At 45.6% G+C, this 25,786-nt stretch overlaps 1 protein-coding gene across 2 annotated transcripts; it reads left to right on the top strand.

The window, feature by feature from the left end:
- Positions 1-10,653: 10,653 nt before the first annotated feature.
- LOC123345377 (C-type lectin domain family 2 member D-like) lies at positions 10,654-25,770 on the top strand. Of its 2 annotated transcripts, XM_044982176.1 has the most exons (8): positions 10,654-10,809; positions 12,371-12,486; positions 15,982-16,101; positions 18,700-18,836; positions 20,567-20,659; positions 23,531-23,721; positions 24,576-24,682; positions 24,889-25,768. In XM_044982176.1, exons 4-8 carry the CDS (start codon positions 18,740-18,742, stop codon positions 24,995-24,997), a joined length of 597 nt encoding a protein of 198 aa, XP_044838111.1. In that variant the 5' UTR covers positions 10,654-10,809; positions 12,371-12,486; positions 15,982-16,101; positions 18,700-18,739; the 3' UTR covers positions 24,998-25,768. The 2 variants fall into 2 exon arrangements, with proteins under 2 accessions (XP_044838111.1, XP_044838112.1); XM_044982177.1 differs by lacking the exon at positions 15,982-16,101 and having other exon boundaries at positions 24,889-25,770.
- Positions 25,771-25,786: the final 16 nt, after the last annotated feature.

The following is a 25,786-nucleotide window of genomic DNA, read 5'->3' as shown; positions in this document are numbered from 1 at the left end:
GAGCTAGTTACATACCAATTTAGTGACTGTTTGGAAATCTGAATTTAAACTGAAACATTAATACACACTTTAAAAGCTTATACAGTGTATGATAAAATATGTGTATCTGAAAAAGTAGAATAGATTTGGAAAGTATGAACAGACTTGCTTCCTTGCTTCCTTATACAGCTGTTTTTTATGATGTCAGTGCATTCATTTCGGTGATGTTGGCCAACCTAATAATTTCAAATGATGATTTGTAAGCAAAGTCTAAATGAGTTCTCCCTGACAGCTAAGGCTTCAGGGCCAGATTATATTTACATTCACACCTAATCTACCTAGGTATCCAGCAAACAGAGCTGTGTTGTCCAAGTGATAGATTTTGGCTGGGGTTGGGTTACAAACCACTTGAATGTGGGGGGAAGAGGGGATGAAATGTTGTTCTTATTGTATGAGTAAAGGGCAATAGAACTGTACTTAGTCTGTGATGATTTGAAGGCATCAAGAGAGAGGGTGGGGACCTGTCCCTCTCCACTGTTTAAAGACAGAGCTGATTAGGCTCCATAGAGAGTCTTTTGTCCTGTTAAGTGACCGCTGCAGCTGAAATCACTGACAATCAGGTCTAAATGCTTAGTCCTGTTGTGGGGACAGTGTTCCTGTGGGTACAGTGTTTCTGTGGAAGAGACGGCCCAGCCTGCACTAGCAGCGAGGTTCTCACACTGAAATCACTGAGAGCTGGTGGAACCTCAAGAGACCAACTCGCAGAGGTCACAGTGGTAGGTGACAGCAGAAGGTGACTGTGCAGGGCCATTGGCAACAGAGTGGTGGAGTGAACGGTGGCACAACCAACAGCCGTGGCCAGAGCAACCTGTGCCTTTTTGTCCCCCACCTGGAAGGTGTACTCACATGAAAGCACCTCTGAACTCTGAGTCTCCACTGACCAAGGACAACACCGGTGAGTGGAGTGCGGTGGAGGGAAAAGTCAGGGGCATGTTAAATAAACATTTGATGGTTGGACTATATTTTAGTGACTTTGCTCCAGAATGCTAGATTTGTGACTGGGAATGGAAACTTATATAAATATGTTTCCCAGTAGGCCAAGATTTTTAAAATGCAGTATTTACCAAGGTTGTTATCTCACATTGTTGCTATCTTGGGAGGTCATTATGTTGGGGAGTTTCTGTACTAAACATTTTTATTATAATTAATTTTTACATAAGAATGGTCAGACTGGGTCAGACCCATGGTCCATATAGCCCAGTACCCTGTCTTACAACAGTGGTCAAGGCCAGGTGCTTCCGAGGGAATGAACAGAACAGGGAATCATCAAGAGATCCATCCCCTGTTGCCCATTCCCAGCTTTTGGCAAACAGGCTAGGGACACTCAGAGCATGGTGTTGCATCCCTCTCATCCTGGCTAATAGCCACAGATGGACCTGTTCTCCAGGAATTTATCTAGTTCTTTTAAAAATCCTGTTATAGTTTTAGTCTTCACAGCATCCCCTGGCAAAGAGTTCCCTGCGTTGACTTTATATTTCGTGAAGAAATACTTCCTTTTGTTTTTTTAAAATCTGCTGCCTATTAATTTCATTGGGTGACTGCTAGTTCTTGTGTTATTTGAAGGATTAAATAAAATTTCCTTATTCACTTTCTTCGCACCAGTCAAGATTTTGTAGACCTCTATCATATCCCCATTAGTCATCTCTTTTCTAAGCTGAAAATTCCCAGTCACTTTAATCGCTCCTCCTGTTTCATACCCCTCATCATTTTAGGTGCCCATCTCTGTACCTTTTCCAATTCCAATATATATTTTTTAGGATGGGTGACCAGATCTACACACACTATTCAAGGTGTGCACGTACCATGGATTTATATAGAGGCAATATGATGTTTTCTGTCTTATTATCTATCCCTTTCTTAATGATTCCCAACATTGTTTGCTTTTGTGACTGTTGCTGCAAATGGAGTGGATGTTTTCAGAGAACTATCCACAATGACTCCAAGATCTCTTCCTTGAGTGTTAACAGCTAATTCAGATGCCATCATTTTGTATGTATAGTTGAGATTGCTTTCCAATGTGCGTTACTTTGCATTTATCAACATTGAATTTCATCTGCCATTTTGTTGCCCAGTCACCCAGTTTTCTGAGATCCCTTTGTAGCTCTTCACAGTCTGCCTGGGACTTAACTATCTTGAATAGTTTTGTATCATCTGCAAATTTTGCCACCTCACTGTTTACCCATTTTTCCAGATGAATATGTTGAATAGGACTGGTCCCAGTACTGACCCCTCAAGGATACCACTATTTATCTCTCTCCATTCTGAAAACTGATAATTTATTCCTACCCTTTGTTTCCCATCTTTTAACCAGTTACTGATCCATAAGAGGATCTTCCCTCTTACCCCATGATCGCTTACTTTTCAAAAGTCAATTTAAATTAAATACATTTTTTTTAAATTATTTTTTTAGAAATCTAGATCTGTTGTGTGTTTTGGTGTAACTTGCATTTTCCTTATGTTAAATTTGCATTATCTTAACAAAACATTTACTTTCTTCACTTTCTTCACATCAGTCAAGATTTTATAGACCTTTAGCATATCCCCCCTTAGTCGTCTCTTTTCTAAGCTGAAAATTCCCAGTCACTTTAATCTCTCCTCCTGTTTCATACCCCTCATCATTTTAGTTGCCCATCTCTGTACTTTTTGCATTTCCAGTATGTCTTTTTTGGGATGGGGTAACCAGATCTGCACACAGTATTCAAGGTGTACATGTGCCATGGATTTATATAGAGGCAATATGATATTTTCTGTCTTATTATCTATCCCTTTCTTTAAAAAGCAAAGGTTTCACAGTAGCAGCCGTGTTAGTCTGTATCTGCAAAAAGAACATAAGCTTTCGTGGGCTACATCCGATGAAGTGGACTGTAGCCCACGAAAGCTTATGCTCAAATAAATTTGTTAGTCTCTAAGGTGCCACAAGTCCTCCTGTTCTTTTTAAAAAAGCAAACAGAATGTTGGGAATCACTGACTGCTGCTGCAAATTGAGTGGATGTTTTCAGAGAACTATCCACAATGACTCCAAGATCTCTTCCTTGAGTGTTAGCAGCTAATTCAGATGCCATCATTTTGTATGTATAGTTGAGATTGCTTTCCAATGTGCGTTACTTTGCATTTATCAACATTAAATTTCATCTGCCATTTTTGTTGCCCAGTCACCCAGTTTTATGAGATCCCTTTGTAATTCTTCGCAGTCTGCCTGGGACTTAACTATCTTGAATAGTTTTGTATCATCTGCAAATTTTGTCACCTCACTGTTTACCCATTTTTCCAGATCGTTTATGAATATGTTGAACAGCACTGGTCCCAGTACCGACCCCTCAGGGATACCACTATTTATCTCTCTCCATTCTGAAAACTGATAATTTATTCCTACCCTTTATTTCCCATCTTTTAAGCAGTTACTGATCCATGAGAGGACTTTCCTCTTACCCCATGATGGCTTACTTTTCAAAAGTCAATTTAAATTAAATACTTTTTTTAAAAAATGTATATTTTTTTAGAAATCTAGACCTGTTATGTGTTTTGGTGTAACTTGCATTATTCTTATGTTAAATTTGCATAATCCTAACAAAACATTTACTTTATTCATATCTTTTTTATATATCTCATTGGTCCTGACACCCCCCCTGTAAATTCGAACACCCCCCCTAATTTCAATTCCTGGGGAAACCACTGCTTGGCTGCTCTCGGTCCGGCCTGCAGCCTGCAGCTTCCCTGTGACTTATTTCAGGGCATCGGGTCCAGCTTTGCCCTGTGATTGCTCCCTTTACGTGCCCCCCCACTTAGCGTTATGTTCTGACCCACGCTCCCATCCTCTTGCCCTTTCACAGTGCCAGGCCCTGCAGCTCGCGAGCAGGTTGGTCGGCCTCTTGCATCTGAGCAGCTCCTGTGGTTTGACAGCTTGAGATGGGGCCAGCGCTTCCTCTGCAACCTTGAGCCCTCAGTCGGACAGGGTGAGTCTGTGGAGTGTCATTTGTTTCTTCTCTTCTCATCGGTTTCTGGGCAAGCCTGGAAGATGGAGGATGAAGAAGGTTACACGGTATTAAACCTCCGACGCCAGGAGAAAACCACCACCCGCCTGTCACCAGGGAGGATCCAAGGTACAGATGTGCTTCATGAGCATGTGGCAGGGAGAGAATGAGTGCAGAGCAGAAGTGCAGAGCGCCATTATTCTGATGTGTGTCAGACAGGCTTTGCTTTCACCCTGTGACCAGCCATTCCCTGTTCCTGTTCAGAAAGGGATATTTGCACTTGAAGGTTGAGATTTTCAGTGCTGCCTAAGAGATTTGGACACCCAAACTGAATCAAAATCAATGGGATTTGGGCATTCAATTCCCACAGGCTCTGATTTTCAAAGCTGCTTATTTTTAGGGCTGGACGGACAACAGGAATTCCCGTTTGTGAAAAATGTAGCGGTCTCGACCTTTGTTTTAATTCTGCAGCAGAACAAAGATAAGATCCTTTGCTATAGCAGGGACGTGAGCCTGGCTCCCCCACATCCCAGAGGAAATGCCATAACCACCCCTGAACCTGAGCAAACTTTGCTGGAACTGATACGCTTCCATGAGACGTTTTGATGAATCGGCATTTTCTGACAAAAACAATTTTGTTGACAAATTCCCGACCAGCTGCACGTGAGCCTGAAACAACAGCCCTGATACGTGAACTGCCCCATCCACTTTAACAGATGCTGACTTACAGTCTATGAGTCTCAGGCCAGAAGGGACCATCATGATCGTCTAGTCTGGCATCCTGCACATCGCAGGCCACAGAATTTATATACTAATTATGATACTTTAAATGTCAACATTGTCAGCTATTTCACTGTGCAACATCGCATGTGAGAAAGGAGAAGGAAGATCATCTTTTGAAGAGACCCCAGCCGATAGGACCAGAAGCAGGGACTGCTGCAGTGAGAGGAGAATAACTGTGGAATAAGAGGCTAGGTATGGGGAATAAGAGGCTCGGTCTTGGTTACAGTGGATCATAAATGGAATAACAGATGAGCTGTTATCTCTATATGACAGGTAGGGAAACTGAGGCACGGCAGATTGCCATGACTTTTCCCAGAATGTGCGTCACAGCTGGGAATTGAAGCCAGATCACCTGACTCAGTCAAGTGCCTGAACCCGCTGCATGGAAAGTGTTGAACCATGAAGTGTCTTCAGGACCATTAATGTCGGGTCCCTTTCCCCCAGGTGGAGGCTCTGAGTGCAAACTCTGTCCCATGGACCGGCTGTCACACAGAGGAAGCCGTTTTAGAACAGGAAAAGGAAGACGTTATTTCAGGGTGGATCCTCCTTCCTCTCTCCTGCTGAAGCTGTTCCACATCGCATAGGACACTTGAACAGTCGCCGGAGCCGAGAGCAAGTGAGACGGACTCTCTAGCCTGGTGGTTGGGTCACTCACCTGGGAAGAGACCCAAGTTCAGGTCCCTGCTCCAGGCCCATTTTGTCGTCTGGAGGCGTCTCACCTTTTCAGGCAGGGTGTCGATCCCAGCCAGGGAGGCGCCGAAGGAGGAGCAGTTGCTCTGGCTCAAGGTCCAGTTTCCTTCAGCCTCTGAGAAATGGTAACATTTCCCTAGGTACCCGACCCAGCCGTCAGGGCACCAAGGGACAGCAGGGGAGCCCGGAGGATCAAATTGAAGTGTCAGTGCTACCCCTGGGGGGAAAGAGAGAAAGTAACAGACGCAGGGTGACAGAGACCCATCTGTTCCTGTGCAATTACACGCAGCAGTAGGAATTTCACACACACACTTTCCCCCTGAGATTAACCCAGCCCATCCTGTGCCCAGTGCTCAGATCCATATATTTGATTCAGTAAAAATAAAAAAGAAGAGGATTTTATTTTGAAGAAGAAAAGCATCTGACTGAAAGTCACAGCATGAGACCAGCCACAGTGGGTCAGACCAAAGGTCCATCTAGCCCCATATCCTGTCTTCAGACAGGGACCAATGCCAGGTGTCCGTCCCAGAGGGAATGAACAGAACAGGTAATCATCAAGTGAGCCATCCTGTCACTCATTCCCAGCTTGCGGCAATTGGATATTTGGAGCATGGGGCTGCATCCCTGATCATCTTGGCTAATAGCCATTGCTGGACCTATCCTCCATGCACTTATCTAATTCTTTTTTGAACCCCCATTACACTTTTGGCCTTCACAACATCCCCTGGCAAGGAGTTCCACAGGTTGACTGTGCGTCATGTGCAGAAATACTCCCTTTTGTCTGTTTTAAACCTGCTGCCTATTCATTTAATCAGGTTACCCCTGGTTCTTGTGTTATGTGAAGGGGTAAATAACACTTCCCTATTCACTTTTTCCACACCAGTCATGATTTTACAGACCTTTCTCATATTCCCACCTTAGCTGTCTATTTTCTATGTTGAACAGTCCCAGTCTTTTTTATTTCTCCTCAAACGGAAGCTGTTCCATTCTCCTAATCATTTTTTTCACCATTCTCTGCACCTTTTGCAATTTGAATTTATCTTTTTGGAGTTGAGGTGACCAGAACTGCACGCCGTATTCAAGGCATGGGCGTATCACAGATTTACTTAGTGCTATTTATGATATTTTCTATCTTATTATCTAATCTCTTTCCTAATGGTTCCTAATATTCTGTTAGTTTATTTGACTGTCGCTGCACATTGAACGGATGTTTTCAGAGAACTATCCAAGATGACTCCAAGATCGCTTGCTTGAGTGGCAACAGCTATTTAGACCCATCATTTTGTATGTATAATTGGGACTGATTTTTTCTAATGTGTGTTACTTTGCACTTATCAACACTGTTCAATAAATGCAGGTAACCTGCATTATTTAAAAAAAAAAAAACTAGATAAGTCCAGCCACAAGATGGCACCAGAGCCTCATCACAAAACTTTGCACTGACTGGCTCGGGGTAAAGGTTTTAACTCAGTGGTGGGCAACCTGAGGTCCACTAGGCAGGGCCAGCTCTAGACCCCAGCGCGCCAAGCGTGCGCGTGGGGTGGCATTTTCCCGGCAGGGCGGCAGGCGGGTCCGGTGGACCTTCCGCAGTCATGCCTGCGGAAGCTCCACCGGAGCCGTGGACCAGCTGCAAGAGGTCCCGTGGAGTCGCGGGACCGGCGCCTGGCAGCGCGCCCCCTGCAGCGCGCTGCCCTGCTTGGGGCGGCCAAATTCTTAGAGCCGCCCCTGCCACTAGGGTAACGTTATTGTGGGCTAAGAGACATTTTGCTGACGTTGACCATCCGCAGGCACCGCCCCCCTGCAGTTCCCAGTGGCCACGGTTGTCTGGTTCCCTGCGGACAGTGATTCCAGGCAGAGAAGATTGAACAGCGCAGAAGGCAGCAGCAGCAGCCCAGAGGACGTCCTCGCTTATCTGAGACAGAGTCTGTGCGAGCTGCAAACACAGAGCAGTGCAGGTAACTGCAGCTCCTTCCGTGCCTGAGCAGTCTGCCTGTCTAGCTCCTTAGGCTGCTGTAGTGCATCTGTCAGAGCTCCCCTGGACTTGTTTCTTGCGACGTGGTCAGGGCCAATTTTGGATGGCCTCCAACTTGTTCACTTGGGGTTTTACCAGACCTTTTCCCACAATGTAGCTACTAGGCCTACATGTACCCTTCAGATGGGACTGAGAGGAGCAGCAGTGCCACCTAGTGGCCAGTAAGGGTAGCTCTCAGTATATACAGTACCACAGCAGAAAAAGCACAGAAGAGAGTGAGGGAGAAGGGAGTGGCTGTGCTGGGACATGGCATGAAGGGACATCAGGTGTCTGCCCATCATGCCACACACAGACACAGAGGGAGAGACAGTCCCTGCCCCAGCTGAGATCAGGGCCCCGTTGTGCCGGGCGCTGCACAGACACACAGGGAGAGACAGTCCCTGCCCCAGCTGAGATCAGGGCCCCGTTGTGCCGGGTGCTGCACAGACACACAGCGAGAGACAGTCCCATTGACTTTTCCTTGCTATTTGTTCCTGTTTGCATTGTGAGATGTTTCTTATTCAGGATACATTATCCATTTGAATGGACTATATTTTCCTGTCATTATTTTAAAAAGACTCGACAAACAAAATTTTTATTTAAAAAAATATTTATTTAAAATAAATAAAAAAGACTTAAAGAAATCACGTTAGAAAACAACTCCCTTGGTCATATAATTATAATAAATAATAATACCCAGCTCCTATGTGGCTAATCTCGAAGCTAAGGGACCCAACACGGACATCCATGAGTCATTTTTAAACTAACTAGGGCTCTGAGCCTCTGATCAGAATGTTAAATTAGGGCCAAACCCCACTGAAATCATGGTGTAAGAGGGTCCTTTGGAGGAAAAGTTCATCTAATTTCTCTTCTTTACTGTCTCCAGTAGTTGCCGAATGCTGATCCCATGGGACATTACTGGGAGAGGGCTGGAGATTCTCACCTTCATGGGAGACATTAATCCCTCCTGCATAGTCATTGCTGGATACCCAGTACTGTTAGAGAAACTGCCCTTGGAAAGAAATCTTACATTGAGCTCCCTTCTGCCCCATGCGTGTTGTGGTGAGGGATGCATTTGAGTGTTGTGTAACTATGTTGTGGAGCAGTCCTTTGTGGGGTGAGGGGCGGAGCAGTACTCTAAAGTCATGTTTTAGGCCTCCTGAAGTGTGATTTACAATACGGAATAATTAAGGAGCTGCCTCAGAGGAGTCCGTTGAGGAAGAAATCTCAGCAGGAAACTTTGGCTACAATCCACTGTCAGCTCCTGTCAAGGAAGGAAAAACAACTGTTCAGTGAGTGGTGTGGTTTTATATCTAGACAGAAGGAGCAATCTGAAACTTTGTGCCTGGATTACATTAAAAGAAATGATAAAAATAAGAATTAAATAAAGTCTCTAGGAGAGAGCACAGTGTGTGTATCTCTCTGTAACAGTCTGTGACACTGCTGAGAATCAAAGTGGCAGTTTGCAGGCAAGAGGTGCGTAGCCATTTAAAAGTTTCAATGCACAGAAAATAAAATTATCCATAGGTGTATCACAATGCACAAGTAGTTAAAGCGAAGCTGCAACTGAGAGGTAAAAGGGTGCTATCAATTTGAAAAGCACATATCCTTATGGAAATTTGGTGTTTATTAGTATTACAAGTAACCTTTAAAGCCACGTCTACACTCAGATTTCTAGTTGTGTTTTAACAAATTTGAACCAACTTATGTTAAGTGGAGCTAGACAAATAATGGGTTTTTCAGTTTGCTGGCAATTCCAAAAATCTGGGAGGAAAAACATTGGTCTCAGGTCAAACCAAAAATGAAATGTCAACACATCAAAACGTTTAAACCATAATAATAATTTCACATTGAAGTAGATGTTTTGACAAAATCAATTCAATTTTGACCATTTTTCCCTTTTTTTCAAATATAATTAAAAAACCCGTCATTTTGCACAGAAAAATCAAAACATTTAATTTTTAAAATGTCAAAAAAAAATATTCTGAATTTGTTTCCTTTGGTTTTTCAGCCAAAAAAATTGCACCCAGCTCTAGTGTTAAGTAACATGATTGTAGATTCTAGCATAGGCATGACACTTATGTTTATTCCTTGTAATTAAACTGGAATGGAGAAGAATTTACAATTATGTTAAACACCTTAGGTAACAAATATTTGTCATATTTTAATGTAAGTGTAGACAAACCCTAAAATAGCTGACAAAGATAAAAAGAAACCTTTTACTTTCCTCAATTTTTTCCTATCTCAGATGTCCAATGCCGATGATATAAATGTCTGTATTGTTAACTATTTCACAGCTCAAAGAATGTAAGAAAAGCGAGGGAGGAGGGTCATATTATGAAGATCTTTATGAATGCCAGCTCATTCTGATGCTGCAGGAAGCAAATTTGGGAAATTATGCCAATTCCCACCCCCAATCAGGAAGGACCCACACCCCAAAAACCCAGCAGAACCCAGAGACCTTCCCTGATCATATTTTTAACATCTGAACAATCTACTCTGAGGGGCAATAGAATGGATCAGGCATTTTTCACTGAAATGTTTTTCATGTCAGACTGTTTCATATACAAATGCAAACAGGAGCTACAGCTTGTGTTTTCTAGATCAAAGTGTCCATCAGTACTGAGAAGCTGCCGTCTTTCATGATTTTAAACGAATAAAATAATGGATTATTTCAATTTTTTCATATGATAACATCAATAGCAGTAATGCATATTGTGCACTAATACTCACCTCATGGAATAATATCAAAAATGTAAATGAAATAAAATAAAAAATTCTAACCAAAAGTTTTAAAATGCCAATACCATTTTTTTTTCTAAAACCAAACATTTTTCAGAATTTCCAATTTGGAAGAAAATTTCAAATATATTTGCGTGTGTTCTGATTCGGAATGAAAATATTTCGACATGTCAAAACTTCTGGCGAAACAGAAATTTGGAGTTCTGACCAGCTCTAAGTGGAATCTCAAATCAGTGGGATTTGGTTTGGAGGCCGATTGTGGGAGGACACCACTACTATTTTCCCTTTCCCTCCTTGGCTCAAACCCTGGTCATTAACAGGGAGTGGTTGCTGCCCATCAAAACCACCCATGCCAGAGCCTGACTCGCATAAGCCACACCTCTTACTTTGGCAGACATCTGACCGCTGACTGGAATACTGCAGAATATTTCAAGCACAGCAGCTGAGCGGTGGTTTGGGTCTGCACAAGGGTTTGTGACCCTTTCTCTCTCCAGCATTTCATGACAGAGCTGATTAGACTCACTTGAGAGTCTTTTGTTATGGATCACTAGAGCTGAGATCATTGATAAGCAGGTACGTGCTAAGTCTCACATCTACTGTGGTGAAAAAGACTGCCCAGTCTGCACTAGCAGAGAGGCTCCCCCATTAAGAGCTGACTAAAGCCAACAACTGTGTGAGTGGGATCCAGTAGAAGGAGAGGGGAGCGACGCGTTAAAGGAACATTTGCTTGTTGGACTTTCACACGGCAAGGTGAGGAACTGAGGCAAAGGCCACTGCCCAGCGTACTCCGGGGTGAGCGTTTTGCTCATGGTCATGTTTCCGAATCCTGCTTGTGGTGCTTTCCTGAATGAATACCAGGTTTCTTTACCCCTTTTCATTAGAAGTTTTCTTTGCTATACACAGATGCAGTGCTTGCGAGAGGGGAAGTACGGTGTCATTGAGGTGCCCGGGGTGGTGTGCAATTTTCCCAGAATTCTGGGTTGGGGGCTCAAGCCGGTTCTGTGTCATACTGTTGAAAGGAACCCCTAGATATTGAACCCGGCCCTTATTGCTGCTGACTCCACCTGGTAGAAGGGCTACATTCATAGGTGCTGGAACTAGGGGTGCTGGGGGTGCGGCAGCACCCCCTGGCTTGAAGTGGTTTCCATCACATACAGTGTTTACAGTTTGAGTCAATGGCTCTCAGCCCTCCCCCACCCCACACCATACTATACACATTGTTCCAGCACCCCCGTAACATTTACCTCCATGGGCATGGACACACTGCCTAACATCTGACTAAATCAGAATGGAAGTGTTTCAAACACCCTCTGCACTGGGGTAAATGCCGACACAAGATGCAAGATAGCGGGGTCCAGTTTAGCAAGGGGAATGAGTCTCGCAAGCTTTCGATCTGTTTTTAAAAAGCAGCAGTCTCGGGTTTTAGTTGTAGAATGCCGTGTACGGAAGTACTCCCATTTCACGTCACTCTCCGTTGGGCATATTTGCCATATAGATCATGGCTGGGCTGCAGGCGCCATCTTGGAATTCATCAAATTGAGCGGGAGTTGGATAAGATCAAACAAGATTAGGGTGCGGCCCAGCTGCCGGCGCCATCTTGGAATCCTTTAAGTTGGCCGGGTGTTGGTTCAGCCCCCGGCTAGTTAGCCCTGTTCAGAGTACCCGCTCTTTACCGCTTTTGCAATTTATAGTGGAAAATGTTGTAACAACGGACAGAATAAATTCCACCAAGATGGGATCCTCTCAGAGCTAACAAGGATCAGAGAAAAACAGCAAACCCTCTTTGCCCTGTCTCCTTATACGTCGCAGTGGCTGAGGTTAAACCCTACCTCGCATTCAGATGGGACCGTTTTAAAGCCCCTCTTTCACACTGCAACACACTGAGGGTAAACGCAGGGGTTCCCAAATGTGTTCATTGCGTGGACCATATTTAAATATGTAGCTCAACCTATGGATTCTCCTCTCCTTCCATTCCCTACCATGCAGCGGTCCTTGTGGCTAACGGGGAACTGGACTAGAAATGACCTCTCAAGGTCCCTTCCAGTCCTATGATTCTAACTGCAATGGTTGATTCTGAAAAGTACCATTAAGAACCTATGTAACACTTTTATCTATGAATTTTTTTTTTTGGCAGCTGAAACAAGGAGAAAGAGCCAGTGCTCTGTGACCAGCTAGCTCTCTGCTGAGCCTCACCGAGCAGCCTGCAGATCACTCTCTGAGATCCTCTGAGCTACACAATTTTACCACGTGGTAAGTCTTAGCAGACATGCAAAAAAGAAGCACACTACTTTGGTTTTCTTGCCCCCATGCAATGCTTCCAAAAAATGGTTTTAAATGCTCCATTGAGCCAGAAACTTTTCACTCTCCTTCGTCAGCCTGGGGAGGGGAAAATAAAGACATGGGGAGCTTGGAAATTAATTGCTCAATAGGACCATGATCCTGATGGGTGTATCTCTTGGTGCTATGGACATTTAATAGTGAATGACGTCTGCTAGCGGATGCTCTCTATATAACTTTCTTTTTAACTGCGTTTCTGTGGGGCTGATGTGCTCACTCCAATATTTAGAAATTAAGAGTGAGATTTTTAAAGATAAAAGCTGCTTTTTTGACCAAAAAATGAACTGTTTTTTGGATTTTGGCCAAACTATTTTGGGGGCTTTGGAAATTTTGAAATATGCAAAAGTTTTCTCAGATGGCACTGGCAGGCAGACCATGGCCTGTGTTGTTAGGGCTGGATCCAACTCCCTCTGAAATCAGTGGAAAAACTCCTATTGAAAACTTTGCAGGGGGGAGGGATAAACCCAGGGTTGTGAGTTCAATCCTTGAGGGGGCCACTTGAGGATCTGGGGCAAAAATCAGTACTTGGTCCTGCTAGTGAAGGCAGGGGGCAGGACTCAATGACCTTTCAGGGTCCTTTCCAGTTCTATGAGATAGGTATATCTCCATATATATTCTGTCCACATTTTCTGTAGAAGAACATCCCATTTTCTAACCAGCTCTAGTTTACACGGTGCCTGCCACCATGGAGTTCTGGTCACTGGCCCATGCTATGAGACAAATGCTAGATATTTAGTATGGTCTTTGAGAGGCCAGAAAAGGTAAGAATTTGTCTACCCTGATTAGAAAAAGAGTCTCGCCTTCGAAAATATTTTCTGACACCAATTTCAAATATAATTTATATAGTGTTTTTTTTGTTTTACAAAAAATTGTTAATAATTTAAGTGCCACCATCATGCTTTGCTCTCCCCAGGTCACAAAAATCTTATGGGGCCAGATCCCTCCCTGGCGTACCTCATCTCTGTTGCAACAAAATTCCATGGGGGGCGCTGTCTGCTCTGATCTGTAACACAGTCACGTTAGAGTTTCACTTGCAGAGTCTATCACCCCAAAGCAGAAACTGGGTAGTGTGGGGCATCCTCTGTCCTCACTTTAATTTTGTCCCTTATTTGTCATTGATTTGTCCCTGATTCCTCATTGAAGAGGTTGAGGGGGCTTGCTCAGCACCTCAGCCAGGCTGACCACTTCTAACTTTTTAAGTTTTCTGCACTGCAGTTTTTAAGCAGTTCGTGCCTTGCATATTTTGCCTTGTTAACAACAGTCACTCTGACAATGCTGATGTGGCAGCCTAAACTGTCTGAATTTGGGGAGTTACTAGAACAGGAAAAAATGCAGTAAACTTAGATCCCACCCTCACTGTCCTTCTCAGGCTCACTCACTGTTCTTTCCGGTCCATGTCACTAAATCCAACATTATCCTTCTCCACATCAGTCCCTCTTCTACCTGTGGAAGATCGAAATTGTCCACGTACCTGCTTGCTGAATGCCCTGGTAAGTCCATACTTGCTCACTGTGGGTCATATCTTCATTACTGCGGCCACAAGCAAACAGAAGAATCAAAATCTCCCAGGCAGAAGGGACACCAAGAAAGATAAATGTGAAGGGAAGCTGGAGCCAGCAGCACGGAGTTCGCAAAACCAGCCAAATAACAGTTATGAACCACGCAGTGCGATATCACTGCAGGCGAGAGTCTAACGTACACGTCTGGGCTTCGCTAGCTCGGTGCAGTGAGACACTGCAATGAACAAATATGATCACTAGACAGCTGGGGGGAGTGGATCAGGAAGTGCGTATGCAACAGGGCTGTTAGCATTCTGCCAGCACTCTCTGGCCTCTTTCCATCTTCCTGATTCATAGGGCTCTTCTCCCCACTCTGTGTGTGTGTGTGTGTGTGTGTGTGTGTGTTCTGGATTCACCCACCGTGCCTCTGTGTGTGTGTGTGTTCTGAATTCACCTACCGTGTGTGTGTGTGTGTGTTCTGGATTCACCCACCGTGCCTGTGTGTGTGTGTGTGTGTGTGTGTTCTGAATTCACCTACCGTGTGTGTGTGTGTGTGTGTGTGTTCTGGATTCACCTACTGTGTGTGTGTGTGTGTGTGTGTGTGTGTGTGTGTGTGTGTTCTGGATTCACCTACCCTGCATGTGTGTGTCTATGGCCTGTGTGTTCTGGAGTCACCTACTGTGTGTGTGTGTGTGTGTGTGTGTGTTCTGGATTTACCTACCGTGTGTGTGTGTGTGTGTGTGTGTGTGTGTGTGTGTGTAAGGCAGAACACAAAAGGACCAGGAGCATCCGAAGCCTGGTGTCTGACCTAGGCAGAAAGCTGGTGATTGGTTTTTGGGTCAAGGGTGCAGGAGGAAAAGATTGTCTGTGAAGAAGCTATTTCTTGCTGTTTGCTTCTTTCTGGGTTCACAGACCCAAGATTTTGTACGTGCCTTGTAAACAAACAAGATTGCATCCAAAAAATACCTGTCACTGGGGCGGCGCTGCGGAGGGGGGGCCCTGCAGGGGCTATCGCCACCCCAAAATTTATCTTACCCCCCCCACCCCATGTAGCCACCCTTCCCAGTGCCAAGTTCAAACGTTCCGCAGATACTTCTCTGCTCCCATTCACATTCATTCTTGCCATCCGGCAGAGTGGGGGGATTGAACCTGTCCCCACCCATGCTCCACCCTGAGGCCCCGCCCTCACTCGGCCTCTTCCTCCCAAGGCCCGTCACTCACACGGATGGAAGGGGATGGAGGGGAGCGAGGGGTGGAGAGGAGCGAGTGCGGGCGTGGCCTCTGGGCAGAGCACAGGTGGAGACGGGGGCGGGGGCCCCAGTCAGGGCACCGAGGCCCCTTCTGAGTGTGGGCCTGGTGCCACGTCACCGGTGGGGCCATTGTAAACCTGGTGCTGGACACCCCCCCTCTCATGGCATCTCCCATTGGCTAGTTCATGCGAGGAGCCCCCTAGCCAGCTGGTTGTTGTGGCTCCCATGTGGAGGCGTCTATCTCTCCCCATTCACCTAGGACCACATGGCATAAAAAAGTGGCCAGGTTAACCATCTTAACCAATCATTAACCAAAACGTCTGTTAGTCTATAAGGTGCCACAGGACTCTTTGCTGCTTCTACAGAACCAGACTAACACGGCTACCCCTCTGATACTAACCATCTTTTGTGCAGCTATTCTGCAGCTGCAAGGAACCTTAGAAAGGTTTACATGCCCCTGGGAGAAGGATTTAACCCATCACAATTATCTGAGCTTGCTGTGTCCTCTTTCTATGAAGATTTTCATCTTGCATGCTCATACCAGTGACTCACCATCGCCATAACAACTGCCAAGAAAAATCTCCTGACATATCTTGATGCTGTGATTGGATGAAATTCATCTGGTGATTATCCTGATATGTTCATGTTCTGATTCCCAGCTGGTCTTTGGAAAGTCACTCTCAATTGGAAGAGTTTACGACTGTTACCCTGTGGGTGGCACTCACTCTTTTCTGGGCCCTTCACATTCCTCTCTCTGCTGAGCAGCTCTGAGCTCCCAGGTAAGACGTGCCTCTTGTATCTTGCAGAGGTATTGAGTTAGTGCAATAGTCAGAGGATATGCAGAGATGGGTAGCAAGATAAAACCCTAGCATAGATAATATGGTGGAACACTGTGAGGAGGAAAGAAATAGGAGTGTGTGACTCTACTCTTTCTCGCTCTATTTCTTTCTCAATTCTGTATCAGGGAAGTACGTTAGGCCTCAGTTCTGAAATGTAACATCTGGGATTTCCCACACAGAGCAGGGGAGAGGAAACTGAAGAGTTGTGTGTGTAATTTAGATTGTAAGTTTTTTGGAGACTTTAATTTTTCTGTAAAGTCCCATGTACATCTGTCTAAGCAACCAGACTAATCGATATGAGCCCTTTTCAGGGTAAGGTTGCCTACATCAGTGGTTCTCAACCAGGGCCGCCCAGAGGATTCCGGGGGCCTGGGGTCTTCGGTGGCGGGGGGGTCCCTTCTGTTCCAGGACCCACCGCCGAAGTGCCCTGAAGACCCACGGCGGGGGCCACCTGCCGCCAAAGCGGGACCCGCCGCCGAAGCGCAGCCGGGTCTTCAGTGGTAATTCAGTGGTGGGAGCCCCCACCGCAGGTCTGCAGGGCACTTCAGCGGAGGGTCCCGGAACGGAAGGGCCCCCCCCCCCCCGCCGCCGCCGAATTACCGCCGAAGACCCGGCTGCACTTTGGCCTTCCCGCTTCTGCGGTAATTCGCCGGCGGGGGGTCCTTCCGCCCTGGAGCGAAAGGACCCCCCCGCCGGCGAAGACCGGGAGCGGCAGAAGCTCCGGGGGCCCGGGCCCCGCAAGAGTTTTCCGGGCCTCCCGGAGTGAGTGAAGGACCCTGCTCCAGGGGCCCCGAAAAACTCTCGTGGGGGCCCCGGCGGGACCCGGGGCAAATTGCCCCACTTGCCCCCCTGGGCGGCCCTGTTCTCAACACCCCTGGGGGTACACAGAGGTCTTCCAGGGGGCACATCAGTTCATGTAGATATTTGCCTAGTTTTACAACAGGCTCCATAAAAAGCACTAGCCAAGTCAGTACAAACTAAAATTTCATACAATGACTTGTTTATCTGCTCTATAGACTATCTGCTGAAATCGAAGTACAATATTTCTATTCCAATTGATTTCTTTTATAATTATATGGTAAAAATGAGAAAGGCAGCAATTTTTCAGTAATAGTGTTCTGTGACACTTTTGTATTTTTATATCTGCTTTTGTAAGCAAATAGATTTTAAGTGAGGTGAAACATGGGGGTACGCAAGACAAATCAGACTCCTGAAAGGGGTTCAGTAGTCTGGAAAGCTTGAGATCCACTGGCCTATATCATATTGGTGATTATGGAGAGAGGGATGGTGGTGAAAGAAAATAAAAACGAAAGGGAAATATGACACGTTAGCCTGGGTGTCCTTGTCAAGTGCACACATGATGTTGCATCAGCTTGGAGAAAGGAAAGAGAATCCTGCCACGAGGTGAGATGTGTCCAAAAGGAATCTGTTTCCTCCAGCAGATCCCCTAGCCAGCCAAGTTGAAGCATGTGTGTGTGTGTGTTCCTTCTACGTTTCTCTTTTCCTTCTGTGCCTGCTCCTCTCTTTCCCTCAATTTTTCATTTCTCCTCCCCATGATTAACCTTTCTTTCCCCTCCCTCTCTCTGAGTCTCCCCCTTCTCCTTCTCTCCTTTCCATCCCTTTCCGACCCTTTCAGTGCCCAACACACTTTTCTCAACCTGTCCCCAATTTCACTGCCTGCTCCTCACTCACCGGAGGAGGAGTAGAAATGCACCTTGAAGCTCAGCGTGGCTGAGAGCAGGGATTGAAATAGATTGAAACAGGAGAGGGGAGCCCCTCAGCACTCCAGCCTCAGAGGAGAGGCGGCTGTGAAGGGGCCCACATGCTCTGGAAAACAACAGCCTGTGAAATCTACCGCTCAGAACCCGCAATGCCAAGGCAACTGTCTTTAACTCATCCACGGAAATGGATCTCGGGCTGTAGCATCCCTGACATCACAACTACCTCCTGCTTACATGGCTCCGGAACTGACTCTCCCATCGCATTAGAATTTGGGAGGGGCCTGTGCCACTAGAAATGGACGACATTTTTCTTCCTTTCGGAGAAAAATGCAGATTCAGCAACACCAAAATGGCTTATGAATGATTAACAAATTGTTGTGGCCAATAATAATAACATTAATAATGAATGGGGCGCATGTATACTTCTTTTATTCTCCTTTCACATACCCACCCCCAAATGTTGAGCCACTTTTGCTCCAAATCTGGAAAAATGTATCCTAAGCCAGCCCTGATGTGGGAAAGTTGAGATGGACGGGTGAAAGTCTCAGTGATTTAACAGGGGATTATAATGGAAACACTTAGGCAGCCTTATTCACAGCTATTGCCAGTGCTGTGCTGTTGCAAACCGACAAGAGATCCTGATTATGGGAGAAAGCTCAGGGCCAGCATTGCTTACAGCTGTCTCTGATGACGTGGGTGTACAATACTTAGGCTGTTGTGGTGCTGATCTCAAGTCGAGGCCTCTAGGTGGTACTATAAGACACCCAATAACAGAAACTAGCTCTGCCACCTTTGAATAACGTACACTTCTTTGCAGCCAGCCGATACTGATTGCAGCCAGAAGATACAGGAAAGCAATGTGCTCCACTTGCTACATGGGTCAATCAGAGAATGGAGGAGAGACAGCTAAGGCACTTACTAACCCTCCAGGTTCACAGACAAAAAACAGACCAGGTAAGCGAAGCTTCGCTGTCATTAGACAAACAGAAGAATGAAAAAGAAGTATGGAAAGAATTGCCGTGTTTACAAGCTTACCACTGAGCCTTTAATCAAAAGGTTCACAGCGTTCCGGTACTTCTGAGAATTGTACTTTTCTCAGGTGTACCAGAACGCTGTTCTCCTCCCAACAGAAGTACCAGAACTGGAGTGTTCTGGCATGACTCGGGCCCTGTTCTTGTCTGATCCTATTTCTTAACCATCGGCGGTTGTGGGAGGACAAGAAATAGCTGCGTAGATGCTCAGTCTTGTGTCTCCTTCACACGTCTTAGAAGACAGTGTAAATTGCCACACTAATTGTTACATAACATAACACTACAGGCCAGCCCTATGTACTCCGTGGCAAACTGGATTTAAATTCTGCTTCGGCATTCCTGGATTTCTGTTGCATCTGGTGGAAATTCTCTGGTGGCATCAGATAAATTACAAATGTGAGCTCTTATGAGATTAAATATGAAAAAGATAATGCAGTCAGTCAATGGTGGATTACCACTGGAAGAGCGCTTGCTTTCTGCTTCCTCCTCACCCTGGCCCCGGGGCCACGGCAGGGGCACAGAGCTTCTCCAGTCTCACGGCCACAGTGGGGGTGCGGAAAGGAGCAAGCAGGGGGAGGGCCCCCGGGGAAAGGGGTGGAATGGGGTGGCACCATGGGTGGGGCCGCAGGCGGAAAGGATGGGCGGGGCCATGGTATTTAAAACAGACTTCAACAAGAAACTGCAGAACTGGAATTAATTTGCAAACCGGACACCAGCAAATTAGGCCTGAATAAAGACTGGGAGTGGCTGGGTCACTACAAAAAGTAATTTTCCCTCTGTTGATATTCACCCCTTCTTGTCACCTGTTGGGAATGGGCCACATCCACCTTGATTGAATTGGCCTCGTTAGCTCTGAACCCCTCCACCCCACTTGGTAAGGCAACTCCCATCTTTTCATGTGCTATGTATTTATACCTGCCTACTGTATTTTCACTCCATGCATCTGAGGAAGTGGGTTATAGCCCACTAAAGCTTAAGCCCAAATAAATGTGTTAGTCTCTAAGGTGCCACAAGGACTCCTTGTTTTGTTTTTAATTTAATGTTTTTCATCTTGGGTATTTTTTTTTTGACCATTGAAATTTTTGAAAAAAATTGAAAAATTAAAAGCAATTTCACAACTGTTGTGAAATTGTTCATTTTTTAAGCAGCTCTAGTTATAATAAATTAAGCTTATTTTATTCTGTTCCTACCTTTTCTATATGTGTCACATTGTTATCTGTAAGTTTTAGCGTTAACACCCCATAGTGATGAATTGGGTAGTTGCCCTTTCTCCGAGCTGTTGTTTCAGGCTTTCTGCAGACTCAGGCAGATACTGCTGCATCGGTTGCACTCATGTCACCTTTTCAAGCTGTTCTTTGCAACCACGAGTACTAGAAACATGCATTTTTAGAATAAAGGTCAGATTCTGGAGCACAATTATGCAGCAAGGTATGAACCCTGCCGCCACAGAATTGTAGTGTACACAGGGCTCTGGCTATAATGCACAATATTACATTCCCCAGGATTTACTAGCAAGTGCAGTTCACAACAGATAGCGATTGCAAACTAATACTTGACCACTGGGGGCTTGGCTGCAGACACTGTTGATAAATGTGGCTCCTCTATCTCTCCTAAAGCAGCCTCAAGAACATTAATGTGTTGGGTTTTTTTCAGATGAATCTCACTTTTGGATTTGCCGTATCCTCTGGAAATATAGATTGGTCCAGTTTATAGTTTTTCTCATTATTGCTATTATTGTTTTGGCAGGTGAGTTGACAGCAATTCCTAATTGAGTTTTTAGTGTTTCTTTACCCTTCACAGTCAGAATCCTGGAAGACGCACAATCCAGCCTCCCCACCTTAGTAGTGCTGAACCAGCATGTGATAGGAAAGCAAACAGCCTGAAGTCTGACATTTCTGCTTTGCTTCATCCCTCTGGCTGAAACTAGTTGTTTCACCCCCATCAAAATAATTCTTACAACCTTCTGGCTGAGAATCTCTAGAGCCTCTCTGCTTTGGAGTGGGGACTTGAAATTTGACAGATTCCTTCCCAGTCACTTGTGGGAGAACTTCTCTGTCCTTCAGGGGGGCGTCGTGAGAAAGGCCTCGGACAACAATCAGCACTCGAATTATTTTTATAGATTCATTCACTTGAGCGATTTAGCCTGCATCCTTCCTACAAAGTTGGTGGGTTCCAGCCTGAGTTAAATCAGAGCCTAGATCCTAACCCATCCCCCAGCCAGGTCAGCTAGTGTGGGCATAAATCACCTTCAAACACATGTCATTGTTTTTACCTGTGTGGACGGGAGCTAAAACCTGGGGGAGAGCCTGGGTTAACAGTTCGGTGTAGACATACCCTTTGTGTCAAGGGCGTGCCGCTGGCGGTCCCATGAAAAGCCATCCAAATTTGGGGACGTTATAAGCCTTTGAAAAAATTCCATTCAGAGGTGCTCAGCAGAGATTTGTGAGAGGCTGGGATTTTGAGTGGCCTCCTGGCCTTAACTTTGGAGTGTTTGACTTTGCAAACGTAACTTTCCATGTCATTTTTTGTCTGTATTAGACTGTAGGTTCCTCTGGGAAGTAGCCAGGTCTTAATTCTTACGTGTAACATTCTATGCGCACCTCCGTCCATATCTAAGTACACCTCTACCCTGATATAACGTGACCCGATATAACACGAATTCGGATATAACGCGGTAAAGCAGCGCTCCGGGAGCAGGGAGGGCTGCGCACTCCGGTGGATCAAAGCAAGTTCAATATAATGCGGTTTCATCTATAACGCGGTAAGATTTTTCAGCTCCCAAGGACCGCATTATATCAAGGTAGCGGTGTAATCATAAATGGGCCACAACAATAGAGATTTTCCTAGAATGTGTAAAATTGATAGTGGTTTAGGGGCATTTTCCATCCCTGAATGGTCACGTTTGCAGATAGGAAGGCCGGAGCCCTGGGTGTAAAAATGCATGGCTCTGTCTGAACTTCCCATAACTGCACATATAAATAGGTTCTCAGCACCTGAGATCGTCATTTAGATGCCTACCTAGCATTTAGCCATGCAGCTATCTCATGTGAAGTCTAAATGTGATTTCAGGCCACCTCTGCTGGCCAAAAAGCACTCCCAGCCTCAGTTTCCCTCCCCAAGGTGAGCGTCCTTAGTTTTCCAGACACCAGTCAGTGCTGGAAATGTGGCTGAACCCTCCGGCTAAGTTACAAACAAATGTAACCCCCTTCCCTGGTAACAAAAGTCCAGCTAAAAGTCCCACCCTCCAGGGTGAGTTCCCAGTTCCTTCTGGGTTACCTTTCCGTCTCTCTGGGATGGAGCACTTACCCCCCAGGCTGGAGTAGCAGCCTCCTGCAGACCCTACCTCAGAGCCTTCCAGAGGCTCCTACCCACTCTCTGTGGTTCCACTCTCAACTGATTTATTTCACCCCCCTTAGTCCCACCCCCTCAGGCTGGGAAGCACACAATTATATATGGCACAGGTCAGGCAGGCCCCATCTCTCCTTAAAGGCCAAGTCCCCCGGTGACGATGTTATTCCACAGTATTGGCATACCCGTTTCATAAAACCCTGCCATCAGCCTGCGGTTCTTGTGTCTGATTGCCAGCTTCCAGGTACGTTGCACATTAAACCGCTCACCTCCTTGCTTGCTAATATGCTATGACGGAATTTATACTGGGGATCTGGGGCCTGGCGTTCCTCCCATTGAGATCAACGGCAAAGCTCCTGTAGCCTTTCATGATGCAGGATCAAAGCTTCGTGGCAGAGCTAATCTTGTTAAACTCCGGTGTCGATCTTATATCTAACAATATAAGCTGCAGACGGGGTATTTGAACCTGCCAATAGCACATTCCAAGTAAAATACAGAGAAGGGCAATAAAAATGATCGGGGAATGGAGCAGCTTCCTTGTGAGGAGAGATTAACAAGACCAGGACTATATAGCTTAGAAAAGAGACAACTAAGTGAGGAGATGATAGAGGTCTATAAAATCATGAATGGCCTAGTGCAAGTGAATAGGGAAGTGCTATTTACCCCTTCACATAATACACACACTGGGGTCACCTAATGAAATTAACAGGCAGCAGGTTTAAAACAAACAAAAGGCAGTATTTCCTCACCCAGTGCACAGTCAACCTGTGGAACTCCTTGCCAGGGGATGATGTGAAGGCCAAAAATATAACTGGGTTCAATTAGAAGTAGATAAATTCAAGGAGGAAGGGTCCATCAATGGCTGTTAGCCAAGAGGGTCAGGGATGCATCCCCATGCTCTGGGTGTCCCTAAACCTCCAACTGCTAGAAGCTGGATGACACAGGGGATGGATCACTCGATAAATTGCCCTGTTCTGTTCATTCCCTCTGAAGCATCTGGCAGCAGCCACTGTCAGAGACAGGACACTGGGCTAGATGGACCATTGGTCTGACCCAGTATGGCCGTTCTTACGTTCTTGTCACCCAAGTGTAGACCCTGCACACAATCTTTGGGCCACTTACGTCCTATTTTGAGAACTTAAGTGGGTGGCAGGTTTAATCCTTGTACGCAGGCTCTCAGCCCGGGGTGGAATATCACTCTTTGCCTCTGAATCCTGTACAGAGAGGGGATAGGAAAGAGCCTCACTGTTGTGGTAATTTCGTTTTCAGTGGTTAGCAGAAGGCTCTGCCCAAATCATGCTGCTACCACATGTCCAGTCGATTGGATCGGGTCCCAAGGCAGAACATACCCATGGAAATGCTACTACTTCTCCCAGGTCGATGGGGACTGGAACTCCAGCCAGAGAAACTGCTCTTCGCTCGGTGCCTCCCTGGCTACAGTTGACACCTGGGAGGAAAAGGTGAGAAACTCTGCGATCCCAATAGTCCTTGGCAACAGCTAGATAGTGACTGTGGAGATGCTGCGCGGAACTCTGTAGTTAAACCTGAGGAATATTTTACGCTAGGACTCAGCAACTGTAGAACAAGGAGATGCCTCGGTACCAAGTCTCATGATGAGAAGCCAAAATAAGGCCCTGATCCTGCAGTGCGCTCCACGCAACCAGATTCCTGCGCTCCCAGAGGCAGGGGTCTGCCCAAGCTGAATCTATTCTAGTCCAGTCTATAGAGCAGGGGTCGGCAACCTTTCAGAAGTGGTGTGCCCAGTCTTCATTTAGTCATTCTAATTTAAAGTTTCGTGTGCCAGTCATACATGTTAACGTTTTTAGAAGGTCTCTTTCTATAAGGCAGTGAGTGCCACTGAAAATCAGCTCATGTGCCACCTTTGGCACGAGTGCCATAAGTTGCCTACCTCTGCTATAGAGGTTCTTATGCTGCACTCATCGCTGATGGGCTAATAATATTCTTCTTAATATATTCTTAATAATATAATAGCCTTTTTTGCCCACAGCATCACACTGTTGACTCATTTCAATTTGTGATTCCCCCTTTAGCCACTTATGGGATGAGGGCCTGAGTACATCTGGGGATAACTGGCATGTTAAAATTGTTCACGTGGTCTTACGTTCCACGTATAAAAAAAACTATTGGATTTTTTTCCCCAATCTCTGATGTATATTATTGCATAGGCTGGTCCTGTAAATGAGTTCCACGTGTGGAATGTGATGCAGAGATTTGTGTCTTTACTGCATCTTCTCCATTAGCTTCTCAGTAACATGTAATGCACAATATTTGTTTTCACTTTTTTTTTAATAAGGAGTTCATGCTGCACTATAAGGGACGCTCAGAAACCTGGATTGGCCTTACCAGGGAAGAAGAAGACAAGCCCTGGAAATGGGTAAATGGCACCCCATTCAAGGACCAGTAAGTCCCTTTCTTTACATTCCCTTTCTAAAATGGTCTAAGGTGACTAACGTGCAGGGAGATATTCTCAGCTGGTCTTCATTGGAATAGCTCCATTGACTTCTGCAACTTAAGTGGAGCTATATGACTTACGCCAGCTGGGAATCTGCCCCACTGACTCCAACGGGGTTGTTTGTTTTTTAAATCCCACGGCCTTTGTGTTGCAGGTTTCCAATAAGGGGAGGAGGTGAATGCGCGTATCTGAATGACGACAAAGGTATCAGCAGCTCAAGATGCAGCACAGGGAGACGCTGGGTCTGCAGCAGGCCAGACTGATGCACAAAGCCAAGGCAAAAGACAATGCGAGGCTTTCGGAATGAGGGAGAGTGATTAGTCGTCACTTTGCTTTCTGAACTGGAGATATTGACCCTTGTCGACTCACTGAGGACTGGTCCAAACCTGTGTTTCGATGGAAAATTGGGCTGGGAAATGTAGTTCTCATAGATTCTGAGGCCAGAAGGGACCACTGTGATCCCCTCTCCTAGATGGGAGACTGCGGTGCATTGTGGGAGACGTAGTCTGACCAAGACGCCTGGCATGTAGAGGAGAATGGGAGCATGAGGAAACAGAACTACATCTCCCATGAGGTACCACAGCAGCATTTCCAAATCAAAGTATTTCAATTTTGGATAAAAAAATTGAAGTTTTCTACACAAAACCCCTCCCCTATATTCTGACCAGCTCTGGTCTCAACTAATGTGCCAAAGTGTCAGCATTAGGGCCTTCACTAACGTAAAAGTTATTTTTCTGAATATTAATATATTTTTCCATATGACCAGCTACCAAAACCATCAAAGAAAACACTATGTTCTTCCCTTTCTCTTGAAGCAATACCTCTCCTACCAGCTTCTTAAGCTGGATGTTGCAAACAAGCTGTTACCAAAGGACTGTAATCACGCTGCTTTTCCTGTAGTGTTAAATGAGAAGACGGTCTTGATGTGGAAAAGGTTGAGCCCCCTTGATCTACCCACTGCACAAACAATTCACGAACAGGCATTCTCATGTTAGTCAATAAAAAAGTGGGAGAGACACTCTGCGTATTGGACCTTATTCACTAAGATGTGA

This window comes from Mauremys mutica, chromosome 12, assembly GCF_020497125.1.
Source record: "Mauremys mutica isolate MM-2020 ecotype Southern chromosome 12, ASM2049712v1, whole genome shotgun sequence".
Lineage (NCBI taxonomy): Eukaryota > Metazoa > Chordata > Testudines > Geoemydidae > Mauremys > Mauremys mutica.
Note: the sequence above shows the minus strand (reverse complement) of the source record. Positions and strands in the feature narration are given on the sequence as shown.